Genomic DNA, 21,573 nt, shown 5'->3' with positions numbered 1-21,573 from the left:
CTTCCTCTTGAGAATTAGGAGTCATCTTAACTCACTTGAGATTGCTGAGCAGAGTACAAAAATGACGACTCTCTTAGCGAAATGAAACATAAAAAATGAAAACCCTGCTTTAAAAGGAGAAAAAATTAACTCCCTCTGGGCCTGATGGGAAATTAAATTTTATGATTTACTCAGCAGCCAGTCAGGCACAGAATGAAGTCCCTGTGAAAGGACCTTTCAAAGTAACCGCAGTTGACAACTAGACTTGCTCTGTAGGGGGTGGGGGTGAAGAAAAGAGTTCAGGGGGTTGGTATCAGGTCTTTTATCCTCCACCTGAGCTGGGCTCTTTCATATGCTAAGTGGACTCTCTCAAGCTGGGCTAGGGAATTAAACACTATCATTAAAAAAAAAAAAATCAACACCCAGGCTAAGGCATCAAGTCCCCCACCCCCAGTCACATGCCACCCAGGATTACACAAAATAAGGGTACCCTACTGAGCTGGGCTGTAATTACCCCAACAATGACCACTGAAGACAGCCATCCTTGCCCACCCTCCAAATGGAGGTTGGCTTGGTGTCCTGCAACATAATTGCTAACTTCCACTTGTGGTCCACCCCGGTGGTCAGTAGGTGCACAGTCTACTGTGGGGCGGGACAAGGGATTGTTTCATAGTGCCAACTAAGAGCCAGTAATAAATGGCTATTCTATTATTAGCATAGAGGGTGGGAATAACCAAAGAAAAACCCAGGGTCATTTGCCCTGGGAGTCTTTTTATATTTTTCTCCCAAGTTTCCAATTTTTTACAGGTCGGTGCCTGTAAGAACCAAATCCGAGGCACATCCAATGGTCTGGATTTTCAAACTCAGGTCTTTGCACGTGCCAGGTCCTGCTTACCCTACAGAAATGAGTGAGTTGGAAGTCTTTGCTATCTTGTGGTTTTTTAAAGACACACCGGAAGGTGTTAGATTGTATGGACTTAATTTAAGAGCAAAGAATCCCAGGTCACTGGGATGTGCACAGTGTGAGGTCTTCTGCACTGGATGTGTGGTCCTTCATCCTGGCTGCCTGTTAGCACCACCTGGCAAACTTCTCATTGCGATGCCCCTGCAGACCCCAGAGCTATTAAATCAGAATGCCTAGCACTGGGCCCTGGGCATGCTGCTTTTAAAGGGCTCCCCAGATGATGTGAATGTACAGTCAGCATCGAGAATCACAATAAACTAGAATAAGAGAAATTTAGATCAGATGCTTTTGACTTAGGATTTTGGCTCAAAGTAATCATGACCAGAGAATGAGTCCTAAGCATCACAGAAGCAGCATTTGAGAGGAGGAGAGATATTTCTACCTTCTTGTGCTGGAGGGGAATGTGAGGCTCATCAGAAGTAACACAGCCTTGTCCCAACTCAGTGGTGACAGTAGCACTTAATAACTCATCCAGCAAAGACAGTTCCTCAACTGGCGAGAGGGGTGGGCTAGTCCCCACAGTCTGGTCTCAAGATAAAAGCCAAGCACTCAGAGGCAGTGAAGAGTGACACCACACCGCATGCAACTGACTCCAGATGCCACAGACCCCAGGAACCTCAGTCCTCCTCACTGTTGTGCAGCCTTGGACCCCTGAGTGCCCAGGCTGCATGGGACAGCAGGCTCTCCCCACTGGTGGCCAGTGTAACAATAGCCTATTGGGGCAGACCTTGAAGGAGCCACTCCTCTGGGTTGGGCAAATCTCAGCATCCTGCTTTGCAAATAAACTGTGGACTAAGGCCTCTCTCCTACCCAATTCAGGACCTTTACAATTAGCCCATAATAGCCAGGTTCCTCAAACTGGGGTACACTGGCATAGTTTAAAGGATCTTTGATATATATTTTTTCCCTACGATGAAAGGAATCTAAGCATTACTGAAGGATAAGGAACATTGCAAATTGTCTTTTCAACAGAAAGAGACAACACTCCTTAGGACGTTACTGCAGAGATGATAGGCCAACCTCCACATCCCTACAGGGCAGGAGTCAGACCAAGCTCTCCCTCCAAATGACACTAAGGATCCAGTGGCATAGCCTGGGGCCTATTGAAGCTGGCAAAGTGATGTGCTTCCAGAAACTGCCTCACATCATCCCCAAAGGGTCTTGGGTATCCAGCCCTTAGGTATTAGCTCCTTCCATGAAAGAGGGTGGGGACGAGAAAGGGAAGGGGAACCCTGATGCCCATGGTGACAGAGACTTTGCAGTGTGACCAGCCTCCGCTTGAATTTTGATCCTGGCATTTATTTGTTGTCTGGTTTTAAATATTAATTAAGTCTATGTCAATTTTTTGAACTGCAAAATCGGAAAAATCAAGCCTCAGTGTTTAAAATCAGGGTGGACAGAGAGAATGTATGGATGGCATTTTACACCACGCTGAGAAAACGGCAAATGAAGTAGCAGCTATGATCCTTAATTATTCACCTTGAACACCAGCTGAAGATTCACCTCCTTTGTAAAAGCTTCCTTGAAATAAATTCATTAAAACACACACACACACACACACACACACACACATACACAACAGAGACAGAGAGAGAGAGAGAGAGAGAGAGAGAGAGAGAGAGAGAGAGAGAGAGAGAGATGGAGAGATCGTCGTTTGCAGCTCTAGTACCCTTAGTATGCATGTAGACTCTAGTTATTATATTACAGATTGAATGGCCCTTATCTGAAATGCTTATGATCAGAAGTGTTTCAGATTTGGATTCTATTTGGATTTGGAGATATTTGCATATATATATAATGATATATCTTGGGGATGAGTCCCAAGTCTAAACAGAAAATTCATTTGTATTTCATATATAGCTATACATACAGCCTGAAAATAATTTTATTCAGTATTTTAGTAATTATGTGCAAGAAACAAGGTTTCAAGGGCTGGAATTTTCCACTTGTGGCTTGCTCAAAAAGATGATTATTTACATGTCTGTCACAGTTTTATTAAAGAAGCAGACCTTGCTTTTATGTCCCCAATGCCCAGCACGCACTTGGCACATCATATATATTTTTGAGTGAATGAATGTAGCAAGATACTGCATTCACCTAGTAAAAAGAAGAATCTTTTAAAAAAATTTTAGTGCAGCATAGTTATACATAAGAATGGGGTTCATTTGGCATATTCATAAATATGGATCACATAGTTTTCTTCATTTCAATCCCCAGCACTTCCTCTTCTGCTCCACCGCTCCCTCCCCGGATCCCCTTGCTCTACTCTATTGGTCTTAATTAGAATGGTGAGAATTGGGGGGAAGAGACAGGAGAGAGGCCACACAGGAAGAAGCTGATAATACCAGTTGACTATGAGATACAAGCAGTAGAGAAATCATAGATGCAGTTCATCCCGAAGGCTCTTTGAGGATGTTCTAGGGAGGACAGCCGGGGAGGGGCAATGCTTACACACATACTTAAAAAAGGCTGACAGTTTGCGAGGGTCCACATAGCCTTCTGAAAACAATTCCATTGAAGGGCAGACTCCCCTGTGGACACCATCACACACGATAGAGCTGTCCGAGGAGCCACCTCTTCCAGTTCCTAAGAATTCCAGGCCTCCATCTTGTCACTGCCTCACAGTTTTCTGCAGATTGTACCCTTGGGAAGCCCTCCACCTGGCCCTCTGAGACCAAAACCTTCCTCTTGGTTCCCCTGCCTGATCTGTGTGTGCATGAAGACTACCAAATACACCCTGGATTCACTGCCTCAGCCACCTCCCTGCCACTGTCCCACTCAACCCTGGAGTATGGACCTGGGCGAAATGCCCATTCCCTAGGAGCCTGACCATTTTTGCTACTGCAGGGGGTGACTGGAGAGACAAAACCCAAATCAATCCGTCCAGGAAACAGGTACAGGTGCTTTCTTGATGGTAGAGGCAGTAGAACTATGACCAGCCTGCAAACCAGGACTCAAGCACATGGCAGACATCAACTGCCTGCCTAAGCCTACACCTTCATGCCAGGACAGGAGGAGAACAAGGTACTCCACACCTAACTCCTGCTGTCCCAAAGAATGGCTCACAGCAGGTGGGTAATGTCACTGTTAAAGTAGGACCTGAGCAAGCCTGGGCTTCTCTTTTTAGGCTTCAACTGCTCTTGATCAGCATCAATATTTTAGAACTTAATCATCTCAACCCTCGTCTGAGCCCAGGACCACCGGTGTCATCAGGAGGACTCACCACGTCCTGGCCGCTGAGGACCTCCAAGATGCTGTTGAGCAACTCCACGCAGTACTTCTTCTCCTGGACCTGGTGCTGCATCTCGTCCTTCTGCTCCAACAGCTCCTTCAGCTCCTTGGTGATGACAGGAAGCAGGATGTCCCGGCATTCTAGAAGGAAGGGCGTTCACAGGCATGTGGCTTCCCCACTGTTAGGTTCCTTTCTTTCTTTCATGTGTGTATGTGTGTCTATATATAGACACACATGCACACTTATACATGTATATAACTACATATCATGTATAGTTCTTCATTAAAATTTTTATATTTAAAATTATAATTATGTATAAACTATATTATATTTATATGTAATTATATTTTTCATTAAATAAATTATTCATAAATATATTCTCCTTATAACATTAAAATTATATTAAAATTAGGTTAAGATTTCCTTGGAATATCAGTCACAATTCTAGTTCCTCCTCTATCCCCAATTCCCTGGAGGCAACCAGTTATTTCATTCCATATATATGTGTGTGTGTGTGTGTATACACACACACACATATGAATATATACAATATATTCAGAAATATATGTTTATATATATATATATATATATATATATATATATATATATATATATAAACTCTCTAGTCTCGTTTTTATTGCACTTTTCCTTTAAGTCTGTCATGTTCAACTGGGGCTATGAACCTTTAAGGTCTTTCATATGACCTTGCATACACACATGCCATTAGGAAACATATCATGTCATTTTGTTTTGCTTTCTTTTTACAAAAGGGGCCTTGGCTGCATATTAGCACTCAGCACCTTGACTCTTTCCACTCACCAGTCTGTCCGGGAGCACTTTGGATGTTATTGCCTGTGGGGGCTAACTGGATTACTTAACTATGTTTATTACTTAACTAGGTTAACTGCCGAGATCCCATTCGTGGGCCTTCTCACTGTTGTAAACTGTACAAAATGTGAATAACTTTCCACATGCAGCCTTGTGCACACTGCTTTCATTTTAAGTAAATTGAGATTTTTGCAGGGAAGGGCCTCTGTCTTTTTTTTTTTAGTTCTCTGCGGACACAACATCTTTGTTTGTATGTGGTGCTGAGGATTGAACCTGGGCCGCACACATGCCAGGCGAGCGTGCTACCGCTTGAGCTACATCCCCAGCCCCAGGGCCTCTGTCTTGACATTGCTGTCTTGAGAAAGTTTTGGAAGGTTCTGAAGCCCCAAATGGCTTTATCTCTTTATTTCCCTTGGAAATGGAAGGGATTAAAGAACCAAAACAAATCCAAACATGTCTCAAGCCATTCACACCCAGGTGCTGCTGGAGCTGAGCTGTGAATCGTATACGCTATGATTTCCTTTAAATCATAGATGATGAACACTTTTGACCTTTGGAAGCACCATATTTCTACAGTTTCAGGGATGAGGAAATCTAGACAGGTTCCTGCCTGTCAGTTACTTAAAACCTGACAAAAGTGATTAGCCATAAAAACAATGAACAGCGGCAGAAATTAGGAAAAGAGAAAGGAGGAAAGAGCTAGTTGCCATCTCTTGTTCTGTCTTGTTCTGCCTACTCCCTGCCTTCCTCAGGACAGACCTGACCCCATACATGGCGTCCCTCTGCTGTCGGAATCTTAAGGGAACATTTATAATACTAACTGCAGACAGTTATTATTCACAAATATATTTATGTTTTTTACAAATATATTTATATTATTCACAAAAATATTTTCCTTATTAAAATTTTAACTATTAAAATTAGGTTAGTATTTCCTTGGAATATCAGTCCCAATTCTATTTCCTCTCTGTACAATTTCCTGGAGACTTTACAATGTGCTGGGCTACTAGACACCCTTTCAAGTGTCTTGTGTGAGTCACCTTGGTTAGTCCTCCAGGTGACCCCAGGTGGTAGGTGCCATTCTCCCTGATGAGATAACAAAAGGACTCCCTTGTGTGCACCACTAGGATCTGGTAGAAGAGCCTGTGCTCTTAGTCGCCCTGCAGGAGGCCACCTGGGACACCTGCTCCTCCTCCCAGAGCTATTCTGGGTCTCTGCTCTGATGGCTGGTTCCACAGCTTTCCCAGATTCTGGGTGCGCCTCTCTATCTTCCAAATACTTTTATTTTAACTTAAATTTACCAAAGTTGGGTTCAGTTGCTTGTAACCAAGACATTTCAACTGGCAGCCTCACAGCATGCCCTGAGTACATCAGAAGGAGAAATAGCTCTGGCTAAAAAGGTCATGGGAGACTTTATAGGCTGCAATAGAACCTTGTATGTCCCAGCTCTCACACCCCAAACTCAGCTTGTAAATCAGGTTCTAATCAGTGTAATTAATGTCCATTCAGCCCACCAAACAGTAAGCTCCATGAAAGTCAGACTGAAATTCTGACCAGAATCACAGAGTCAAGTTACCTCTTAGTTGAATGAGCGAAAGAAGTGGCTTTTGAGTTGGCCCTAATACTGCCATAGGAAGAGCAGGGAATTAGAACAGTGGGTGATTTATAGTAGCCAGATGTAGGGGGAGTGGGACATTCTCTTGCAAGTGAAATGATGAGAGATAACATTTAAAAGGAAAGTTCCGGAATACAATGGGAGGTGTTAGTTCTATGGAAACAAATTTGTAGGCAACAAAAAAAAAAAAAAAGATTCAGTTATGCTTGAATTTATAGATGAAATCACAGGGTTTAGTAAGCACTTTATTTGTTTACCTATTCCAGTAAATTTAAGTAAGAACAATTCAGACACAAGAAATTTGCACTTAAGAGGTCATTGGCCTGAGGGCTTTTGAGAGTACAAGACACTGCCATAGACATTACCCTTTGCTTAGTGAGATAAGGGGAAGGTTGCAGAATGTTTGCATCCCAATTACCATAGGATTTAAGTTTAATCTATACTTAGTCCTTATCTTGTCATCAGGAAGTTGAGCTTCTGTCCAGATCTATTTATTTGAAAAGGACAAGGGAACTTTTCCACAATGTTTGTTCAGAATTTTGCTTTTAAATTCTTTTAAATGTATCTTTAAAAGAATATTAACTAGTAACTTAGAAACTTTGTGTCTTTCCCTGGGTTCAGATGCCTTTCTCAGGAAACCTGATGTCTGGAGTAGTGGGCTCTTTGTTAGAAGCTGCACAACCTCACTAACTTGGGATACTTAGCTGCCTGATCATGCCCCCACTGTTGTTCCCACAATTAAACCCAATAGAGGGTAAGAACTGTAAATTCTCCTATTACATTAGACAAGGGTTATAAAGTCTTCTTAAGTTAATTTTGACCATTTGACCCAGCTATCTCTCTCCTTGGTCTATACCCAAAGGACTTAAAAATAGCATACTACAGAGACACAGCCACATCAATGCTTATAGCAGCACAATTCACATTAGCTAAACTGTGGAACCAACCTAGATGCCCTTCAATAGATGAATGGATAAAAAAAAGTGGCATATACACAATGGAATATTACTCAGCAATAAAATCATGGCATTTGAAGGTAAGTGGCTGGAGTTAGAGAAGATAATGCTAAGTGAAGTTAGCCAATCCCAAAAACCCAAATGCCAAATGTTTTCTTTAATATCTGGAGGCTGATTCATAATGGGATAGGGAGGGGGAGCATGGGAGGAATAGAAGAACTCTAGATAGGGCAGAGGGGTTGGGGGGGGGAAGGGAAGGGGCATGGGGTTATTAATGATGGTGGAATGTGATGATCATTATTATCCAAAGTACAGGTATGAAGACACGGGTTGGTGTGAAAATACTGTGTATACAACTGGATATATGAAAAATTGTGCTCTATGTGTGTAATAAGAATTGTAATGCATTCCGCTGTCATATATAAATTTTTTAAAAGTTAATTTTGTAAGAAAATAAATAAGAGATCTAACAAAGGAGGTTTACAACACAACAAAAAGACTTGTACTTCCATAATCCCCTGGGCAAAAGGGAGCCACCAGAAAATGTCCTTGAAGAAGATTCATGTCACTGCAGTGCAAACAATGGCTGAAGGACAAAGCCACAGAGAATGGTGATGATGTCCTTGTAAGAATCCAAGTAGTGACACAGAGAACAGAGTCCTGGGACCTCTGCCCCAGATTTCTGCCTCTGACACAACAGAGGCTGAAGCTAAATATTTGATAAGATCTTGAAGGGCGGTGGAAGAAACCAATCAGGGGTGAGCAGTTGACTTGAGTTTACAACACAAGGAGCTGGGGAGGAGCTCAGTATGTAGTGTGCTCAGCATCCAGGAGATCCTGGGTTCAGTCCCCAGCACACAAACAAACAAAAAAAGTGTAAAAAAAAAAATCTTAAGAATAAAAGAGCCTTTTGCTTCTCAAGACAATGAAAATCACTTAAACTCCTCTCAAGTAAGAATACTATGTGATCACTCAGGCCTTTAGGAAGGAGATGCTGGAAGGCAGCTGCAGACCTGGCTCATTCATGCACTTAGCTAACTCATTTGCTCATTCAGTCAGCCCTACATTCATTCAGTCACTCCACTACCTTTATTGAGGGGTTGCTATGTACAAGTACTGTTCCAGGCAGAAAGGAATGATCGTAGGTTAATCACCTGTCCAGCAACCAAGGCAACAGAGATCAGAAGCAGATGTGTCTAGGTGACAAACGTAGGGCTCTCATGTACCTAGAGGGGCAGTGTGTTATAAGTGGCCATAAAATACAGCTGTGGGATAACAGAGACCAAGTTTTGTACCCTAGTTAGGAAATCTCAGTTAGCTCCCATTTCAAAGTTTGAATCCAAGAGGAAACTGCTGATGATAGATTTCAGACATTAATGACCCCCCGGGGAAGCCATGGGACTTTAAATTTCACTTAGCAATTGAGCTAAATTAGTAGATTCTAGTGGAAAGTTCTTACAGTGAGCTCCTCATCCCTAGGAGCACCCAAGTAATAAGGTAGCTGCTTAAGGACAGAGACGATGGAAAATACCATATCAGACAAAAGGTTGATCAATATGATTGAGTCCCCATCCCAAATTCTAGGATTTCATAAAGTACAGGTTCTGAGCAAGCAGGAGGAGGAAGGATATATTTGCAAGTAGAAAAGCAGTGGAGATGTTTGCATTTCTTTAAGTCACTGGGGTTAAGGAGCTGCAGACCAGGCCCCAGCAACACAGGTAGTTCATCTCTCTGGAAGGCCGCTTCACCCCATCCTCATAAGATGGAGGCTCCTGGTGCTGAGAATCAGCAAGATTCTCACCGAGGAAGCCATTAATAATATGGCCTGTTTTTCAGAAAGTACTTTGTCTTCTCTTTAACCATGATTTCTCAGAAATGTTTGGCTCCTCTGTTTTCTAGATGAAATAATTTTTCCCATTTGTAATTGGAGCTATGAAATTATATTAGTCTGTAAAGCTTCAGGAAGCAGAGTTTCTAAATTGTCACTTGATTGTCAAGCAAACAAACATAAATGGTTTAAGAGATAAAGATTGCAAAGCCTTAAATCAATCTTCAGAGGCAAAGGTAATGAGTTCCAGAGACCTGAGCACCCTAGCAGGGTTCCTCCCTTGGGTGCCCAAAGTTTGATGGAGGCTGGGAGATCTGCCACCAGGTGACAAGTCCAAATTGTAATTCAAACCAGCCAGGGAGGAATCTGCAGAGCCACTGATTCTGTGTTTTAATCAAAAGGAGTTCTCTCTTTGCCCAGTGACTGCAGGGAGGAAAATGCAGTATCTCTGGTTTTCTCTGTTCTTCAAGAAAGTTTGTCCTGTGGCAGCTGGTGCTCCCTCCCAGAATTCAGAGACCTCATCAAGTGTGACTTGCTGCTGCAGTCACCTCAGGAGTTGGGGACACTTCACAACAAGGTGATACCTTTTCTCATCTGCTCCTCCATAACATTAGCCCCATGGAGAGAATGAAAGGCACATCCTTTGTCCTCTTTGGAAAACCACCTTGAGGTACTTCAAGCCAAAAATAACATCCTTGACCAAAGTCACAAGCCCCGTGACAGTGGAAAGCGTTCCCAAGAACCACACCTGGAACCGAACATCTTCCTCATGCATTTGTTCTTTCTCCTATGCTCTCTTCTGGGTTTCACACAATGAACCTCACAAACTTGGGCACCATCTTGATTTCATCCTCTCTCCATAACAGACATGCAGTCCATCATGAAGGTGACCAGCCTACCTCCCAGGCACATTCTCCCACATCCTGGGCTCTCGTCTCCTTCCTACCTCTGCACACAGGAGTCCCCTGTGATCAGGAAACTCTTCAGTGGCTTTCCACTGTCCTCAGAGCAAGCTGTATAAACTCTTGGCAGCCAGAGGCACTCTGTGAGACTCCTTTACCTCTCCCCTATCACCACCCACCACTCCTCCACCTCCCTCTCCAACCCATTCTTCTCTCCTCCTCTCGCTTGCTGTTTTGTTCTTTCCCTTCCAGTACTGGGGATTGAACCGAGGGATGCCGCAGACTGGCTGGGCACAATTCAGGAGCTACTTGTCAAAAGAAACAAACTTTATTTTTAGAACACACACACCACACCACACAGCTCCTCAGGAAAAACCCTCAGAGCCCAACTGCCACCACCTGCTTCCCACAAGCCTCTCAACCTCCCACACTCCTCCTGCTCTTGAGGCCGATTGGCTGGGTCACGTGGGTGGAGCCAAAAAAAGTCCCCCAATGAGCAGCTCCGTGGTCTGAAAGGGCGGGGAAACAGCCCAATGAGCATCACCGCAGAGGAGCCAATCCGTTGGCAGCTAGAAGTTGCTGGGGCCACTGTGAGCCAATCATCAGCTGGCAGCTGGAAGTTTGCTGGGGCCCCTTCGGCTGTGGCTCTCAACAGAGGGATGTTCTGCCACTGAGCTACCTTTCCTGCCCTTTTTCTTATTTTGCAGGGTCTCCCTACATTGCCCAATTTAGTCTCAAACTTGTAATCTCCAGCCTCAGCCTCCCAAGCAGCTGGGATTTCAGGATGTACCCAGCTCTGCTTCTGGATTTCTGCACATTCCCTTTTTTGCCTCGAATGCTTGTCACCTGACTCTTTTTTGCCATCTAGGTCTGAACTTGGATATCGTAGGCTCTAGGACAACTTTCCTGGCACCCCAACTCTGACTTGGCCAGTTCTCCTCTGCATTCCCATAGTCCCCCTGGATACATTTCTATCTTGCCATTTATCACACTAGTCAGCTTTTCATAGCTGTGACCAAATATCTGACAAAACAACTTAGAGGAGAAAAGATTTATTTTGGCTCATTGTCTCAGAGGTCTCAGTCCATGGTCAGCTGACTACCGCAGAAACCTCATGGCAGAGGGACAAGGTGGAGGGAAGCTGCTCAGCTCATGGCAGCCAGGAAGCAGCAGGAGGTGGGGTGGGGTGGAAATAAAGGCTTCCAGCACAACCCCCAGTGCACCTACTTTCTCCAGCTGGGTCCACCTCCCAGAAGTCCTTTCAGACCCACACCTTGATGATTCAACCATTGTTTAAAAGCTCTACATCTGATATTGGGGGCCATGCTTCCAATGTGAGAGTTTGGGGACATTTCAGATCCACACCGTCAGAGTAGTCATTATCAATGGAATAGGAAAACACTGAGATTCCTGTTTATCATCCAAGAAATGAAGTTGAGACCCAAGCTAAGGGACAAGTGCTGCTAATCACCCCACATTCAAAATCAAAATTCTCTCAAGAGTTGGTGTACACCATCACCCCTGCAGGCCTTTGAGGGGTTCAGTACTAGCCCTATGCCAGTTTGCATGCACTCATCGCAGAACTGAGAGGGTTTGAAGAGAGCCTCTGCATATAACAAAGTATCCACAAAGAGGACTCTGCCCGCCCTACCCCAAAGCTGAGACCAAGCAAGCAGAATCAAAGATGTCACTCATGAAGAACGTGAGACAAGACTGTCACTTGATGTCCCTTTCAGGGAAATGTCTGCTGTCTCTAATCTGGAACGAGACAGACAGTGGAATGTTCTGTTCCCCACAGTAAGGCCCTGGGCTTTCCCAGCCCCTGCCTTACTGTGGGGAAGGAGGTTAACATGACCAGTGGGTTTGTATTGGGGATCCAGTCACGTCCCATGTGGGCACCCACATTTATAAGCCAGATAGTGGCAGGTGCCACTTGGAATTTCATTCCACTCCTGGCCAGCCCCTCACTTTATCACCAACATGGGTTAATCGACTCTTCAATCCTGGTCGATTTTTCACACTTTAAGGTGAAACTCATTTACCTTTGGCCAAGTTCCTACTGATGGGGAGGCAAACTTGGCTCAGCTCAACCCCCTTGGGGACTGGGACAGCTCGAGGCTATCAGGCCACTCTGCCTCCCAGGCCGTTTGGTGTGTGGGCTTGATGGAAACCCAGCTTCTCCCTGGCAAGACTGAGTGTGGCCTAAACCCTGTTAGGCTCTGTTGGGCTGCTCGCCCTCCGGAGGGTTCAGGAGTGTTTCAGAGTCAAAGGCACCTGGTTAGATCAAGAAGATGCCAAGGAGGGCCTCTGCAGACATTACCCTGCCCTGACAGTCAGCAATCTGTCCTCACAGCCTCCCTCCCCAGCCAGTGTGCAAGAAAAACTAATTCCACCCACCAGGAAATCAATAGCTATACACAAACTTCAAATTCCAGCTCAGGTTTCAAGCCTTTTACAACTCTACTATCATGTCCCCAGTGCATTTTTCTGTGGCTTTACATGATTCACTTTCTTTGCCCCCCTGAAAACACAATAATTACAATATCAAGCAAAATCCATGGCTCTCCCCCATGGACCCTCAAGGCTAACCAAATATGGCCCACTCTGAGATGGCATGGCTAGTGGCTGTGAGAATCTCCTCAGGTATTTTAGAAGGCAGAGAATCCTTCAGATGGCCTGTACTTCCAGAACTTGATGCTAGGCACCTCAAACCAAGCTCTTGTTTTTACCATATATCCTTTATAGCTAACATGTAATTTTTTTTTCCACTAGACCTATAAGCAAGTCCCCTGTGATCACTTGGTATATACCATGCAGAAATATAGTGAGGTCAACAAGAGTAGATTGATACTAAATAGCTGGAATTTTTTTAGAGGGTAAGATATGAATATGTACAAAAAGGAAAGCCATGCTATTTATAAATATCATTGTAAATCTCTGATAGTCTTGGTATATTTATTTCTTAAACATATAAGCTTGATTGATTTTATCCACACACACATGCACACATACTTAGTCAATGAATACTTGCTATGACAGGTGCTTTTCTGGGGGATATTACATTCTAATGAGCTGTTATAAGCAATTTACAAGGTAAGGGTTCTCTTCTCCAGGTTGGATTCTCCAAAAGCAAACTCTGAGATGAAGTTTGGGTGAAGATGACTTAGAAAGTGTTCCAGAAATAAAAAATAATAATAATAAAATAAAATAAAAAGTAAAAAACCTCAAAGTGTAGTGGGAGAGGGGGGTCATAGAGGGAGATGGTGGGTGCATGAGCCTCACAGAAGGTAGCCTCCAGGCTTGACCCACAGGTAGCTCTGGAGATGGAAGGCCACAGGGAGGAAGGACCTGGAACATCCAGACCAGGGGATGGGCAGGGCCTAGGGTGTCTCCTGAGCACAGGCAAACAGCTCCTGCAGGCTAAAGGCAGCCCTGGGAGGCAGGTACTGTGGGGAGGGTAGGCCTGAGGCCCAGGCTACAAGGGATCCCAATAACTGCGAGCAAGACAAGAAGCCAGTGAAGAGGCAGAAGAGAGCCTGCGGATTGACAAGGCCATTTGAATCTGGGTCAGCCAAGGCAGGCCACTTTGAGATGAAGATAACACTTGAGGTAAGACCTGCTGGGTGCCCAGGGAATAGCATGCAAAGATCTCAGGGAAGAGCTTTCCAGGAAGATGAAATGGCAGTCAAGGTCCTGGGGTACAGACATGCTTTGCTTGTTGGAGAATCACATGGACAGAGTGTGGCTGGACTGCAGGAAAGGGAGACAGTCATGTGAACAACAAATTTAGAGCAGTTGGCTGGTGCCAGTTCTTGAAAGGCTCTTGGCCTAGGAGTTTTGTTGCTGGGTGGAGATAAACATATTTTTGTGTCTGTTTTTAATGGAGAGTGGAAGGTGTACATAGAGAGCAAGGCAGGACAAGGAGCAGGCTTTTTGTAGGGAGAAAGAAAGAGTCTACTATGGCTGGGAATATAGCTCAGTTGGTAGAGTGCTTGCCTTGCATGCATGAGGCCCTGGGTTCAATCCCTAGCACCAAAAAAAAAAAAAAAAAAAAGAGAGAGGATGCTGTGCCAGGACCTGAAGAGTCTACTATATATGGAGTCCTCACTATCAGAAACTCTCTCTGTGGTATAGTATATCATTAGGACTACTTTATGGACAAGGGAACTGAAGTTCAGAGAGGTTTGATAGCTTGCCTACGATTGAACGACTTATAAAGGGCAGAGACTATTTAAACCCAGGAAATGTAATTCTAGAGCCCTTGTTCACAGCTAAGTCATCCTGTCTCCTTAGTGTAGGGGAGCAAAGGCAACAGCTTGATTATTTTGCTGCAGTAGAGAAAGGCAGTATTGGAGACTCTGGGTTATGTTTTAGATGCAGAATCAATGCAACTTGCCAGTGCATTCAATGTGCTCTGTATACATGTGATCATATGCATTTTTAAAAATATTTCAGTAAGAGAGCAATAGATTCCTTGTAGGGTTTATCAAATTAGGATCTAACCACGGAGACCATTTCATCGTTTCAACTAGCAAGTAATGAAAGACTCCCATCGACATTTCCCTGAAGGTGTGGAAGGGTCGTCACGCCTTCCAAAAGCTATTAGGAGAGAAGTGGCATGTTCTGACAGGTTCTTCCCCCTTCAGTGGCCCCATCAGCTCTTCTGCAACTGCCAACCAGCCTCCTCCCAGCCAGCTCGCTCATTAAACCACAACCGGACTCCACGGCAAGTGCTTTTAGGAAAATAAAGACGCAGACATGGCCAGTTGAGCTGTGATCCTGATCCGATCTGCTCCCTACTGCTTAGAGGGATTGCATTTGTGACTTCAGTACCAGAGGATTGCCATGTGGCCTCTTAGAAGACTGTGTCTCCCCTCGGGATGGAAGGAGAAGCTAACCCGAAGTTCTGGGGCTGCACCAAGTTGCCCTGTACTGGATCACCTTGGTGACCCTGAAGGGACTCCTGGGAAGGCAACATGCTCCCTTTCAAATGCACAAAAAGGGACAAGTGCATCAGACAGCTTTCTGATTGCCAAGAGCAGGCCTCACGTCCCTCATCCCCATTTGTTTCAACTCAATGACATGTGGAGTTCACATCTATTCCTAAGCACTCGGGATGCCACCCAGACTCTCCAGGGCTGATCATCTGGACCCACAGCCTCTCTTACACCATACTACAGGTGTCCCTAAGGCCCTGTGCCCACGCCCTGACCCCTCTGGAGACTCACTCTGTTTCCTGCACCCACGAATCCCCGTCTTTCCTTAACAAGGGACAATTACAGATGTAACTTCTTGTGACCAAGTCTGTAGCTGTGTGCTCAAACGTCAGTTTCTCAGCTGCTAGAGTCACAATGACAGATATATTTTAATAAAGGACAGACACTGTTGGGAGTGAGAATGAGAGGAGAGTGGGATGCGGACCGAGGGGGATGTTCAGTGTGTGCCAGCTCCTGTTGGGTTCCAGGAATTCATCTGACCCCTATGAAAACCTAAACGTGTGCATCATCCCCATCCTAGGGATGAGCAAAGAGGAGCTCCGAACAGCTTGCCCAGGGTCACCTCGCCGGTACAATGACAGTAGAGACCAGACTCCATACACACGGGTCACAAGTCCTAGAAGTCACTCCCAACTGCTACACATGCAAGCCAGAGGCAATTACCCTTGACTTGGTCAACTCCTCTCTGCTGGCCTTAAATAGACTCCAACACTTGGATGAGGGGTTGTTTAATGCTTAGCTGATGTGTACTATTGTTTTAGAAGGTTAAACCCCCAATTCTAGAATCAGCAGCAATGAGCATTAGTCACCTTGGGGTTTGAGTCATTGATTGTTTTATTCAGCTACAGTTGGCCAAGGCTCCTTCCTGCATGTGGCTAGCAAACAGCCATGGTGACCTGCACTGTTCAGCACCTCCTCCTCAGTAGACCATGAGAGCCTGGAAGAGGATCTCACCCCAATAGAGTCATGCCCTCTCCTGCTCCTCGGTCACCCAGGAGGATCATAATAAGATGAATGAAGGACTTTGTCAGAGGGGGCCTGCTCTGCCGGCACCCGGGCCACCCCAGAATCAGAACATCACTTGGTGTTGGGTGGTATTAAAATTCTTTCTCTGTGTGGTCCTTGGGGAAATGAGATGTGAGAACTGGGGTGGGGGACAGAAGAGCCACACGCTCCTCACCCTCACCACGTCCTGACTGGCCTTCCAGCAGCACCTCCCTGGCTTTGGCTTTTCCTGGTCTTGAAGGAAGACACAGGGAAGTGGGGATCCCCAGTGTTACTACTGCAAAGTTGTGTGACCTTGGAGAGGTCACTTCTCTTTCTCCAAAAATGAGGTTTTGACTGCCTCTTTCATAAGATCAAAGTAAAAAACATGGTACGAAACCAGCTGCAGTTGTTACATGGAATGAAGCTCTGGGATCTGATGCCATCTATGCAGAAGATGATTCTGAGTCAAAGCAGAGTGTGTGAAAATCCGAGCTTCCTTTAGCTACAGCTAACTTACATATGTATTTCACAAACACCTGTTCTAGACTTTCTGAATAAAATGGACTCATCTGTTCTAGACGTCCCGAATAAAATGGATTCAAAGCTGTTATCTGCATCATTTGAAGTACATTTATTTTTGTCTGAAATAACCAAAATCAAGAGAACTGAGTTCCAAGAGGTGGGTATAAATTGAAATGATTGGGACATATGCCTTAGCATTTCACCTTTCCCTTTTGTATGTGGACAGAGTAGGGAGGGCCCGGGAAGCTCTCTGAATGTCCTTTTACATCTGTTTGTTGTCATAATAATGACACTTACGCACAATACTCCAGTCGCACAGGGACAATCCCCTATCGCTGCCATCACAAAACTCACAAATACCAAAAAGAACAAAAACCGACAACAGTGTTTTGGATCAATATAAGCAGCTAGAATTCCATTTCTGGGAAAAGCGCACATTAAAAGCCTCTTGTTTAGATTTTAAGGCTAACAGAGGGGCCTTTCATTTCAGAGAATTAAATGAGAAAATTCTCCTGGATTCGAGCATTAGCAAAATGGAATGGTTGTGTAATTGTTTCCAATCACTGTCTGATTCTCTCCTTCCCTCTCCTTCTACTCTTCAGCTCCAGAGGAGGAGTGGCTGGGGGCCCTCACTTGCCATGCCACACATTTAAAACCTCGAGTTGTTTAGTACAAAGGGAAAACTAAAAAATATGCGCTTCAAACAAGCTGAAGAACTGGAAGCAAACTTTAAAGAGGAAGGGGAAAAAACCTACTGCCATTTTCCTCGCTATAACTAAAAATGGAAATGGGGAGAATGTATCTCCTGGCCTGGGTTCTTTGGGCTAAGAAGGTGGACAGCAGAGATGGCCCTCAGGGGCAGGGCTGGCTCGTCCCTGCTTGCTTTTACCACCGGTGAAACAGAGCCAGCGAGAGCTCTCCCTGGAAGGCCCTCAGCAAAGAGTGACTTGAGAAATGGATCACACACTAGGCCAGATATTTAAATGAGAGAATCAAAAGGATTCTGCTCGGACCCTAAACCAGTAGAACAGCAACTGGGTAAAATGTGAGGTGGAAGGAAGTCAAGAGAATAAATATCCCATAGCAACATGTAATGAGCTCTCTGTACAAAAGAAGGACAATATATGGTCTTCACCCTTGGGGCTGTCCCAGGGTAATAAAAAAAAGAACCAGTTAATGACGGAACAGTGTAAAAATCACAACTAAACATATTGCGTTTGCAATTATGTCCAGTCCCTGCAGATGAGTCTCAAATTGGATTTCTATGAAAGTGATATTAATGTTTTATTGAGGCAATACTTGTTCATCTATTTATTATTAGTTACATGTACTTCTTTCTATGCTATGTTAGTCCAACAGGAATGAAAGCAGAACGTGACAGATGTGGCAAAAGTCAAGAGGGGCTGCCCTTGTGCCCTTGGGTGATAAGGAAAATTATCCAAATTCTAGCCTTTTGGGGTCATTAAGGCAAAAGAGAACCAATTTTGGCAGGAAATGTACCTTTTTCTGAATTCTTAAAAAGAAAAAAAATCATATTTAGTTTTAATATTAAGGTTCTACATTGAGTTTAGTAATGATTAGATGCTTTTGACATCAAATTGTGGATTTTTTAGCTCTGAAAAGAGCCAGAGAAAAGCAAATGGTTTTAACACATTTGATTGTGTTGTGTGCTCACGTGAAAAATGAAAAAAATAAATAACACAGGAGGTGGCCTTAGGCGGTGAGCTGTCCCTCCACGACACTTCTGTTGATCTACTGATGAGAACTGCCACGCATCTAGATCCTACCAAATGCCAGGCGTCACATGCAGCACAGGGGTGTGCAGGGCCAGGATGTAGGTGATAAAGAGACAGAAGTGGCCAGGTCAGGCACACATGAGCAAGATCCAAAGGTGTCTCCAAGGAGCTGAAAGTGACAAATGAGACAATGAGATTTGAAAGCCAGCTCTGGAGGTCTCCAGAACAAGAGTGAGGAAGTAGGATAGAATGAACACAGTTTGGGAAAAGATGAGTTTGAGTGGCAGTAGGACATCCAAATGGAGATATCAGAGGGGGTATCTAAAAGTGACCCAGCACAGATGGGTGGGCACTAGTTGAACTATGGGAAAGATACAGTGAATGTGGCTGCTTCTCACCTAGAAGGATTTCCAGGGACAGCTGCAGGGCCATCAGCAGTGAGTGGCTTGTTCAGTATATTTGGTGGTGATGAGGAAGACCATGGTAAGATGGAGAGGAGAAGGGAAAAGGAGGAGTAGGAGGAGAAAGAGGAAAAGGAGAAGGAAAAGAGAAGACAGGGAAGACGAGAAAGAGCAAGTCAAGTAGAGGAGGAGAAGCAGCAGCCACTGGATGGGACCTGGAGGCAGGTACATGACAGGGACCTCAGGCCAAGGGAGCTAAAAGCACCTTAGAAGCACCTTCCTTGGAAATTTTGAATTACCATAAGAATAAGGTTTAGACAGAGCCCAAAGGGGTTAAGCATCCTGAACTGCCACTTGGGGGCGTGACCCAGCTAATCAGGGTCTACTCTGTCCCTTCACCAAGGACTGCCAGTTGGGAGCAGGATTTCCCAGGAGGGCCAGTTGACGTGTTGGCAGATCACCTGTAATGCCCCTGATTGCTGAAGGGAGGGGAGGATCGGTCCTTCCTTGCTCTCCCCCACACCCCACGGAGCAACTCGCCCAACCCACCAAAGACCAGGCCCACGGATGCACTGGCCCATAAAGAAGAGGAACTGACAGAAACGTCAGCCCTCAGGCAGGCTCCGTTCTCATTCTTCTGATGCAGGGATGGGAGGTACAGTCAGCAGCCGGGTGGAGTGTGCAGGCCAAGAGTGGGGATCTCAGGGGCTATCTGTGTGCCTTGGGCAAATCACTGAGCCCTCTGTGAGGGGGAGCTATAACACACTTCCCCAAAGGAGGTGGCAAGAGGAAAGAAGACATATAATCAAGCAGCTCGAGCTGTGCTCCGCCCAGGGCAGGCACCATGGATATTCAGCTGCTGTTATTTAACTGTTAAAATACATGTATCTAACTCTCCAGGTGATAGAAGTATGCTGTATCCAGTGGTGGTTACATGTGTGTATACCTATGCAAAAAGTTCACTGAACGGTATATTTAAGATCTGTAAATTTTTCTATAAATTACATTAACATGAATCTATGCACTTAATTATATTTAAAATATATGTATAAGTATATAGTATGCAGTTCTATTACTGTCACATGTGCATGCGTGACTTTACCACTCCAGACATATTAGAGTTATTGCAATATTTACGATTATAAGTCTACAAATTACTATACGGTGCCTACCCTATTTTCCCTGTTGAACATGGTGAGCATTCAGGGAGTCAGGTCAGTTGCCCAAGGTGTTGCCCCAGGACAGATGCCCAGTCAGAGTCCAGAGACTCTGCTCATTTTTTTCTTTATTTTTAAATAAAGGTAAAATTTTATTTTATTTTATTCTTTGTAACAGTAAATCACTTGTGTAGATTTTGTTCCTACTTCAAAAACAGTGTCCTGTCAACATGTTTCCTAAATTTAACCACTTAGTTATCTTATTCATTGTGAAAGACATTCATTAAAAGGCCTTCAAGAATTTTTACCATCAAAAAATGTAGCCCCATTATAGGAGAAAAAAAATTAGACGTTGTTTCCTTTTTAAAACCATTCAGAAAAAAAAATGTTAAAGAAGGTAGATAGCAAAGCCAGTAAGAATAAGTAAAACTGAAAACTTCATCAATGCATTGCCATCACGAGATTGAACAGAGTGGACCTGGATAACACCTCTTCCCTGAGACAGTCCCATCTCCCCTCCTTGGTTGCCCTCAGGATGCACTTTGTCCTGACCAGAGGCTGTGCTCTGGAAGCTTGGGCTGAGGACCTTTTCGCCTCAGTGGGCCTTGGACCTCGGTAGGGGAAAAGACAACGTGTAAAAGGCCCTTGGAAGGAACAGCTGTCCCTAGTCTCGCTCATTCTTTCTCCCTCTTTCCTCCCTCTTCTCAGCTCAGCTCGATCCACACTCTCATTCATCGTTGACCCCAAGATCCCCACCTGGCAGAGAATGGTAGGTGATGAAGCACCCAGCAGAGATTGGCAGTGAATCAGTTACTGCAGGGAACACACCCCGACTCCCCAGATTCTCCCAGGGCCAACGATGCCTCAAGAGGAGCACTCAGGCCTCTTGCCAAGACGGCACCAGACAAAGGAGACGGAGGGCTCCTAATTTACGAGGTGCTATAGAAATTAATTTTGTATGCCTCCTCCATTAGCAGTGTGTCTGAATTAACTATAATATGCAAGTTATCATGTTAATCTTTGATAGTAAAAAAGAATGTATCATCATTAACCTTCCTAGCCCTGAATTTAGCAATGCAGTCTTTTTATTAGTGGTAATAGAAGTAGCATTATTTCTTGGCATCTCCAAACTCTCGCCCATCGGTATGCAGTTCCACCAGTCACTCTGTAAAACCTCTGCTGATTCAGAAGCCCGTTTTTCAAACGTTTGACTCTAACTGCCTATAAGTCACCAGAAGTTGACTCCACCTTCATTTTTTTTTTCCTAGTTTCCTCTAAATGAGAATAAATTTTCTGCTGAAGGTGCAGTCTACAGAAGCCTGTAACGGCCAATGGAACGAGGTCCACAGAAAGAGGAGGCGTGAAAAGATTCTGTGGGATGTTGTGAAGGGCAAGCCGACCCCTGGCCAGCAGCTCCCAGGTCTTCAGAGCTCTGGGACCCCGACAGTAAAAAGTTATAACCAAGAGGA

General features: G+C 44.6%; 1 protein-coding gene across 1 annotated transcript in view; it reads right to left on the bottom strand.

The window, feature by feature from the left end:
- Dock2 (dedicator of cytokinesis 2) overlaps positions 1-21,573 on the bottom strand; it is a 402,443-nt gene that overhangs the window by 255,978 nt on the left and 124,892 nt on the right. The window contains exon 26 of the mRNA XM_077797775.1: positions 4,167-4,315. Within this exon, the coding sequence (XP_077653901.1) occupies positions 4,167-4,315 (149 nt within the window). The remainder of the gene's footprint in view (positions 1-4,166; positions 4,316-21,573) is intronic.

The sequence above is a fragment of the Urocitellus parryii genome, chromosome 1, assembly GCF_045843805.1.
Source record: "Urocitellus parryii isolate mUroPar1 chromosome 1, mUroPar1.hap1, whole genome shotgun sequence".
NCBI lineage: Eukaryota > Metazoa > Chordata > Mammalia > Rodentia > Sciuridae > Urocitellus > Urocitellus parryii.
The sequence above is the reverse complement of the archived record's forward strand: the minus strand, read 5'-3'. Positions and strand labels throughout refer to the sequence as shown.